Source organism: Bidens hawaiensis, unplaced genomic scaffold, assembly GCF_021521415.1.
Source record: "Bidens hawaiensis isolate Kalapana, Puna unplaced genomic scaffold, B.hawaiensis_p1.1 tig00035432_1, whole genome shotgun sequence".
Classification (NCBI taxonomy): Eukaryota; Viridiplantae; Streptophyta; class Magnoliopsida; order Asterales; family Asteraceae; genus Bidens; species Bidens hawaiensis.
In genome coordinates, this window is record NW_027496153.1 from 2,290 (window position 1) to 12,213 (window position 9,924).

The 9,924-nt window shown below is 35.3% G+C and overlaps 1 protein-coding gene and 1 long non-coding RNA gene across 2 annotated transcripts; both read left to right on the plus strand.

The window, feature by feature from the left end:
- Window positions 1–4,539: 4,539 nt before the first annotated feature.
- On the plus strand, window positions 4,540–5,265 carry LOC143587255 (putative serine/threonine-protein kinase PBL28). Its single transcript, XM_077068598.1, has one exon. The coding sequence runs from the start codon at window positions 4,540–4,542 to the stop codon at window positions 5,263–5,265; it is 726 nt and encodes a 241-aa protein (XP_076924713.1).
- A 405-nt stretch (window positions 5,266–5,670) lies between these two features.
- On the plus strand, window positions 5,671–8,887 carry LOC143587256 (uncharacterized). The gene is made up of 3 exons (XR_013144849.1): window positions 5,671–6,903; window positions 8,612–8,795; window positions 8,833–8,887. It is a non-coding gene; the product is annotated as an uncharacterized LOC143587256 (long non-coding RNA).
- Window positions 8,888–9,924: the final 1,037 nt, after the last annotated feature.

Sequence of the window (9,924 nt, forward strand, 5' to 3'; positions counted from 1 at the left end):
AACAAGGAGTTATTATTATCCCAACAACAACCTACTATTCCTACTCTCCACCAACCTACAACTGCTTTTGTTGCAAACACTCGCCACACACATAAACCTTGGCACACCCGTAACTCTTCACACAACCCGGGTATACTACCTACACCTTCAAAATCTTTGGCCACTCCCCAAACAACCCATCAAAATCGCCCTTTTTAGGCAAATGCCAGTTTTGCTTTGCTAAAGGTCACTCTCTTACCTCATTTTTTGCATTCAAGAAACAGTATCCTATCCTCACATTGGCTTACCTTCTTTGCCCAAAGGAACACAAAACAATGCACCACAAACCAATATGATGCATGTTCCAAATGCAAACACCAATAACACCCGCCCATGTCTCTTTGATAGTGGTGCTTCTCACCACATTACCAACGACCTAAATGCACTATCTTTTCACGCTTTGTATGATGGTACCCCAAGAACTCGTCATTGGAGATGGTTCGTCCCTAACAATTACTCATGTTGGCTCTTTAATACTTCATTTCACACCGTTTCATTAGTCTTACACAATGTTTTATGTGTTCCGTCCATCTCCCGTAAAATTATTTCTATCTCACGTTTATGTCTCGATAACAATATACCAATACAATTTTTCTCTCTTAATTTTGTTATCAAGGACTGCCGCTCCCACCCCCCTCCTCCGGGGAACAGTTGAAAGCGGGATTTATGATCTTCGCCCAAAATCGCCGCCTCACGTTTTTTATGTTCAGCAAAATAAACCACCCTTGTGGCATCATCGTCTTGGACACCCGCATGCACAAGTGTTACAACATTTATCTACTATTGTTTCCTCTATTTCTACTTTTAATAAGTCATGTAATTCTTGTTGCATAAACAAGAGCCATAAGCTTCCCTTTATGATTCTTCGATCACTTCTAATGCACCACTTCAACTTTTATTTTCGAACGTATGGTCCTCACCAGTTATCTCTTATGATGGTTATAAATATTATATAATCTTTGTTGATCACTATACCAAATATACATGGATTTTCCCTCTTAAAAAGAAATCTGACTCTCTTAATACATTATTAATTTTCAAAATCTTGTCGAAAAATTATTTTCAATGTAAAATCAAACAGTTATTCTCGGATAATGGTGGTGAATATACCAAACTTGCCTCTCAGCTTGCCTCATGTGGCATTTCTCATCTTACATCCCCACCCCACACCCCCGAACATAATGGTTATGCCGAACGTCGACATAGTCATATCGTCGAAACCGACCTCACTCTTCTATATCATGCCAAAATGCCTCTTAAATATTGGCCTTTTTTGCTTTCACTACAGCTACTTATCTCATTAATCGGTTTCCTGAGTCCATACTTAAAAATGACTCTCCATATCTACGTTTATTTCACAAACTGCCAAACTATAATAAACTAAAAGGTTTTGGTTGTTTATCCTATCCTTGTTTATGACCATATTCTTCCCACAAACTTCAAGCTAAGTCTAAACCATGTGTCTTTGTTGGGTACTCATCCACTCAAAGCACCTATTATCTTCTAGATCCAAAAACAAATGAAGTTTACATATCCCGTCATGTAAACTTTATAGAAGATCAATTCCCTTATGAAATTCTATCTCAATCATCCTCCCCCTCACCTCCTAATCCAGACACTTGGTTACCACTAACTATTCATATACACCCTAATACCACCATTGCCACGCCATCTCACACAACATCCACCACTAATAATTCTTCACGAGTTATTGCAAATTCTCCTTCCATTTCCATATCTAACTCTAACCTATCACAAAGCCCACCTCTATCTATTTCTTAGCCCACATCTTCAAACCCAAATATTTCCATCACCCATCAACTAACTTCACAAAATAACTCTCCACTCCCATCCACTTCCTCATCCACCACAGACCCCACAGTTACACCATCACCCAATTCGTCCACATCCCCTCTCACAAACAGTGAACATATTAATTCTCCGTCGCGCACACGCAAACCAAATCCCAAATACCACAATGACACTTTTGTTTTTTACAACGCCACCTCCCCTCATCCTAATGAACCAACAAACATTACTCAAGCACTCAAAAGTCAACTATGGCGCAAAGCTATGCAAGACGAATTCGATGCGCTTCATCAAAACAAAACTTGGTCCCTTGTCCCACCCGATTCCTCATCCAACCTCGTTGGTTGTAAATGAGTTTTTCGAACTAAGTTTAAACCGGATGGAAATATGAATCGTCTAAAAGCTCGCCTAGTAGCCAAAGGCTTTCATTAACGTCCCGACCTAGATTATGTCGAAACATTTAGTCCGGTTATCAAACCCGCTACTCTTTGCCTCATTCTTTCCTTAGCCACTTCTCAAAGTTGGTCTCTTCGTCAACTAAACATAAACAATGCATTTCTCCAAGGTACTCTAACCTAGGATGTTTTCATGTCTCAACCACCCGGCTTTGCAGATCCGTTATTTTCTAATCACGTTTGCAAATTACAAAAGGCCATCTATGGTCTTCGCCAAGCTTCACGTGCTTGGTATGATGAACTAAAATCATACCTTCTCTCAGTTGGTTTCACACCAACCATTTCCGATCCATCTCTATTCCTTAATCGTGTTACTCAATCTCCTATCTATATTCTTGTCTATGTCTATGACATTATTGTCACTGGCTCAGATTCATCGCTTATCAATTGTTTCATTAAATCTCTTGCATCTCGCTTTTCCCTCAAAGACCTAGGTTCTCTATCATATTTTTTAGGTGTTGAAGTCATTCCCCAAAACAATGGTCTTTTTCTTTCTCAATCCAAATATGTCCTTGATTTATTAAACCGCGCCAACATGAGTGATTGGAAGCCAACGTCCAATCACTCATGTCCTACTCGGATCATCTCACACCCACCGATGGAACACCTCTACCATCGCCGACCCAATACTGTTCATTTGTTGGTTTCTTGCGGTACATGTCCCTCACGAGACCAGATGTTGCTTTTGCTGTTAACAAACTTTCCTAGTTCATACATTCACCTACTAATATACATTGGGCAGCCTTCAAACGGTTATTCCGCTACCTTCACGGTACTTTACACCATAGGTTATTATTCAAAAATAATTCTCCTTTAAATCTCCATGCATTTACCGACGCAGATTGGGCTAGTAACCTACCTACTTATCGTAGTACCACGGGCTACATTGTTTATCTCGGATCTAATCCAGTCACTTGGAGCTCCAAACGCCAACCAACAATAGCGAGATCATCTGCCGAAGCAGAATTTAGGGCCGTTTCCTCCACTATCATGTAAGTTCAATGGCTTATTTCACTTTTATCTGAGCTTGGTTACAAGTCAACCGTCACACCAACAATCTATTGTGACAATATAAGTGCCACACATTACTCGGAAAACCCGGTTTTTCACTCCTGTATGAAACATCTTGCTCTTGATCTTCATTTTGTATGAGAAAAGGTTCAAAAACGTGCACTACGTGTCTCACACATCTCCGGCGATGATCAACTTGCTGACACCCTTAATAAACCACTACTGAAGCATAGATTTCATACTCTCATTTCCAAGATTGGACTAATCTCTCGATCGTCCATATTGAGGGGGCATGTTAACACTACAAAATAATAAAATAATTTAATATCACATTATTATTACATATTTGACTGAATATTTTTGTTATAGTGTTTCCTTATTTGTTATAATCAATCACTGATTCTTAGCTTAAACTCTTGTTGTAGTGTTGTATATATTGACAATCAATATAATAAGAATAATTGATTTGGTTGAATACCCTTTATATATATATATATATAGGGTAAGAATCCTAAAAGAACCCTTTGCAAATTTAGAACTTTGAGAACCATTTTGGACCACTAAAAACACCTTTAAAAAATATTTAAAAAAATCATAAAATAAAAAATAATAAAAATTAAAAAAGTAAAAAAACCAAAATTCTTATATTTCATTCCGGTTTCATTAAAAAAAATAAAAAATAAATAAAAAAAACGTTGTATTATACGCATATGTATAATTTTATATAATCTTTAGTTACGTAATATACACATATGTATAGTATCATTTATCTTAAATTATACACATGTGTACAAAAAAACATGTAAATATACATATATGTATATATTATACATATGTGTATATAATTTAGCTAAACCGAGTTTTTTTATGAATCCGAGATGATAAAATAAGAATATTGATTTTTTTACTTTTTTGATTTTTGTGTTTTTTTGATTTTATGATTTTTTTTATTTTTGGGTTTTTTGTGGTCCAAAATGGTTTTTATAGTTCTCAATTTCAAAAAGGTTATCTCATGATCTTGATCCTATATATATACATGATGAGTATCATTAAAAAAATCTTTATATATATATATATAAAAGGTTCTTTAAGTAAAAGGAATATACAGACTACAGTCAAGGATGAGGTCATATGTATCATATTAGACCATAACTTGTCGTTCATTTGTAACCATTGTTTTTGATCTCCTTAAATTCTATTTGATAAACAGAGCATGACATCAACAATGACTAAGTTTGCTCACTTACATATCCCACTCGAAGACATAGTAAAGGCCACCAACAACTTCAATGATGATAACATCATTGGACACGAGGGACGTAGTACCACATATGAAGGACGACTCTTACAATCTGGAAGGTTGATGAAGATTGTTGCACAGAGGTTTGATTGTAAGCATGTGGAAGCAGACCTGAAGTTCTTTAGGGAGATATCGGTGCTTTATGATCTCAAGCATACAAATCTTGTCTCTTTTATTGGGTTCTGTGATGAGAAAGATGAAAAGATTATCGTAACCATGTATGAGGCCAACAGAGGTCTTGGGCAACATCTAAACAATCCGAACCTCACATGGATACAAAGATTAAAGATATCTGTTGGTGTGGCTCGTGCGTTGAGTTACCTTCATTCTTATGAGGGGCGTGATTATGCTATTATACATTGTAACATCAATAGTGACACAATTTTATTAGACAAGAACTGGGAAGCTAAGTTATCTTGTTTGGAAGCTTCCATCAAACTACCAGTATACAATAAGGATCAAGTCTCCCCTTGTGAACAAATTGGCTTAACGGGGTGCGTAGACCCAATAATTGAAAAGATGGGAGGCGTGACCTACAAGTCAGATATATACTCACTCGGTGTTGTTTTATTCGAAATACTTTGTGGGAGGAAAGCATTTATTCAGAATGAGGCTAATAAGTTTCTAGCTCCATTGGCCAAAGATCATTAAGAAGACGGAACACTAGAGGATATAGTCCATCCCGATCTATGGAAACAAATGTCCACACGGACACTCTTTAAATACACAAGAGTATCATATTCTTGTGTAGACGAGGAGTATTCAAACCGCCCAAACATAGATGATGTTGTCGATACACTTGTGAAAGCACTGGAATCTGAGTTGAGTATTAATGTAAGACCCTTTTTTTGTTTTTTATTATGGTTTATTTTGTTGTTGTATATTCTTGAACTGCAACTTTCAGTTTGTTTCGAATTTTCAATTATATTAGATTACCATTTAATCTGATCCAGCTAACTATCCAATGTTAAGTATTTGGGTTTTATTACTTACAAAGTTTGTGGGTTTCTGAGATGTTTGGGAGGAATGTGTATGTAGTTTTTTCTTTTTTTTTTTTTATCAAAATATTTACCACGCAATTTCTTCTCTTCTCCCAAATTTCTACTATTATTTCCACCTACATATAACTCTCTTTTCTCCATTGTCACAGGGTAACAACTTGGAACACTTGAAGATTCCTCTCACTGATATTAAATTGGCAACAAGTAATTTCTCAGAGACATACAAAATTGAACCATCTTGGCAGGATGACTATAGTTTGTACAGAGCACAACTCGACCATTTTGATAAAGAAAATCCTTCATACGTGGAAGGGGATATCAAAGGCGAACATCCTAAGAGAAAAAGCACGGTAGTCATAAAACGGTACCAGTCTGGACATTCCTTTCACACTGAAGAAGTGTTTTTTACAGAACTTGAAACACTTACGAGTATTAAGCACCATAACATTATCACTATACTTGGATTTTGCGTTGAAGATTCTGAGATGATCCTTGTCACTGAGAATGTTTCCAATGGATACCTTGGTAGTTATTTGGAACATGGCGACCTCATGCGTATTTTGAATTGGGAAAAACGTTTGAAAATCTGCATTGATGTTGCACAGGCATTAAATTATCTTCACTCTTACATGGAGGACCAAAAGATGATAATAAACTATGATATATTTAGCATCAACATTGGGTTGGACGAGAATGGGGGGCACTGATTACCGAGTTTAATCCAAATGTAACCCAGCCTCCAAATCAAGAAGACGAAGCTCTCTATCATGATATAGCTCCTGGCCCAAGTGGCTGCAGGGATCCACAGTATGAGAAAACTGGTAGTTTAATAAGAGAATCAGATGTTTATTGTTTTGGAGTGATTTTGTTTGAAATTCTATGTGGGTAGTTAGCCTACGACCCAATTTACATGAAGGAGAGTGACGAAGGGCTGGCCTATGTGGCAAGACGAGAGTACTCCACTGGAACACTAGAAGACATGATAGATCCTCTAATAAAAGAAGAAACTAGTGAAAACAGTTTTGTTCTAAATAGAGGACCCAACAAGGATTCTTTGCATACATTTATTAAAATTGCACATAAGTTTGTGTGTGTGGTAGAAACTCAAGACCAACATCCTACAATGAAAGTCGTGGTCGAGGAACTTGAGAAAGCATTATTCTTACATGTAAGTTGTTCTAACCTCATATTATTAATGCCTAGAAGTAATCACTGTGATTATTAACTGCAATGCTAACAAATTGTAAAAGGCTTGGGACATTAGATTATAATTGATAAAGCATAAATTGTTAGGTTCAACCTGTTAGTTTACCTTTTAGCTATGTTATCACCAAATTATCAATTTCTTCATTATATATTTTTTCTAGTTTTTAAAACTTGTCATCATATTAGTTTTTATCACTATTTCATAGTTTTTCGCTACCAGTTTTCAGCAGACTTTTGAGCATTGACAAAGCCACCACATCAGTAGTTTTTTCACATGTTTCTAGTGTTTAACTTCTAGTATGCTAAGCAGTTAATGAGTTAAAATATCGGATATCAGTCGAGGATTGATATCTGAGATATCGGTGGGATATCGGTAATTTTAATATCATGTAAAATTCATATATATAGAAATTTAACACTAATAATTAAGTATATTCTTCTACAATTAACAAATTTACCTTTTGTAAATTGCAAAACACTAACAATCGTAGCAAGTAAGAATTGATTAAGATTTAAAACACTAACATTGAACGCTAAAAGTTGATAATTAAGACATAAAACATTGATATCGGTGATATATCGGTCAAATATTAGTCCAATATCGGTCTAATATCGGTCAATGTTGTTGATATTATCGATGCTGATATTCTGAACCGATATTTTGATTTATATATCGCCAAGGGACTGATAACCAATATATCCGTGATATATCGGCGATATCGGCTGCATAGCTAGTATGTATTAAAAAAACAATTTGTTTTCTATTAACATTCACCAGTTTCAATATATATTTTCAGCACCATCTTAGTCTATATTTTTATGCTAACAAATTATACTTTATTTGGTGTCTTATGGTTATCAGAAAAACAAGGACAACACTAGAATTCCACTTGAAGACATAAAACTTGCCACACAAAACTTCCACGTTGACAATTGTCTTGGCAACGGACGATTTGGGAAAGTCTATAAAGGAAGCCTTCAAGACGGTGATGAATTTGAACCCATTGCTGCAAAGAGATTAGATATAGGGCTTGGTCAAGAGGAAAAACATTTCTTTAGTGAGCTCCAAATTCTGTTGGAATATAAGCACGAAAATGTCATTGGTCTTGTAGGCTACTGTGATGAACAAGATGAAAAAATTATTGTTTATGAGTATGCGCCCAGAAGAAGTCTTGATATGTATTTGTTTGATACTTCTCTTACATGGATGAAACGACTTAATATATGCATTGATGTCGCAAGCGCATTGGATTTCATTCTTGAAGGAGCTGGAAAAGAAGAAAAGGTGATACACGGGGATATCAAAACAGGAAACGTTCTACTAAATCATGATTGGAAAGCAAAACTTACTGGTTTTGGACTTTCCTTGATAAGCCCAATAACTCAGGAACCCGAGTATATCATCGATTATGAATGTGGCACGGCAGGATACCTGGACCCAGTTTCCAAAAAATCAGGTTTCTTAACCGTGGAATCTGATATCTATTCATTTGGTGTGCTTTTATTTGAGATTTTGCGTGGGCGATCAACATTTGCAATCTACGAGCATGAGGATCATTATCTACCAGAGTTTATTAGAAACAGATTTGAAGAAGGAAAGCATGATGAGGTGGTGTTAGAGCAAATAAGGGAACAGATTGCGCCTGAATCATTGACTACATTTCAAGAGATTGCATACCAGTGCCTACATGCTGAAAGAGAAACACGACCATCAGCAAATGAAGTTTTAATGCAACTTAAGATGGCTCTGGAATTCCAAGTAAGTAATTATCACAGTATTACCAGAGCAGTGTTTCTTGGAATGCATTCAAATAAACCAAAACTTTTAACTTAATGACATAAAACTGTCATGTATAAAAATGACGAGTCAAAAGATGTCAAAACAAGAGTGGCTCTATTACATCATTATCTTTTATGTTTTAACCGTGTAATATAATTTTTGTAATATTAATAAGAACAGATTCATCATATTAGGTACAAATTCTATTTTTTTAATTCCGATTTATATTAGTTGAAAAGGTTTATCTGATATGAAGGTACTTACAAAATCGAAGGTGAATGATCAATCAGTAACTAATGGGAAAGAAATGATTTTTGCTGATTATATTGATCAGCCCAGCCCAAGTAGATGAATCGGATAATGTCTAAGAGGTCTCCTGTAAAAGAGGTCTTCATGAGTTGGACAAGCAAACAATGGGAGTATTTTGTAGTTCTTTGTCAAGAGCTACAATTCAATCCAAAAGAAGAGGTAGCCTCTTAAAAGGATGGTTTTGCTTAACTTTGGAAGACGTGGTTTTTATAATGAGCATTGCTTATGTGTAAGTTTATGTTGTTTTTCAACTTGTTTGAGCTTGCTTTTTTTTTGTTTCGACTTTCCTTTAGGAAATGGCCTAAAAGGGAGATGTTTGACTATACTACATTATATAGTTGTACATACAGTTCTGTGCTTTATTTAAACCAAAACATTAATCTCATCCCATAACAAGTCCACATTCAGATCAATGTTGGACTAAAATCAAACCAAAAACCAAACATTCGGATTTCGAGTTTTCAAACACGCTCAATTTTGGTTCTTTTGGTTTAGGTTTTTGCGGTTTTTAATTTGGATTCAGTTTTACTATTTAAGCTTTAACTTTCAGGCCTCAAAAAAACTTTGGGCGAGACATTTTAAACCAAAAAATATAGTCCAAAACAATAAATTTGGGCTTTAATATCTTTGTTAATTAAAAATTAACTAAATTTGAAAAGCCCTATTTATTAAATACTTATAATGTACTTGAAATCATATTCAAAAACGACAATCCATATATTCGGCTTATTACAAAACAGAAAGATCGGTTTTACAAAACATAAACTAAACCGTCATTTCTAACTTATTCAACTATTTGTGTACAAATTTCTGTTTACATGTCAATTTTTTGATTTCATGCACATCAGTGTTGTAGAACTTGCTAGCGCTAGTCAAATGGTGAGATATAAACTAGCAATGTGGTTAATCAGGATTGATCATATCATAATTTTTATGTAGTAATTGTATACATAAAGTTTTCAGTTTTGAACGATTTTGATCAAACAACAATTACTCAGCAAATAGTCGTTTGAT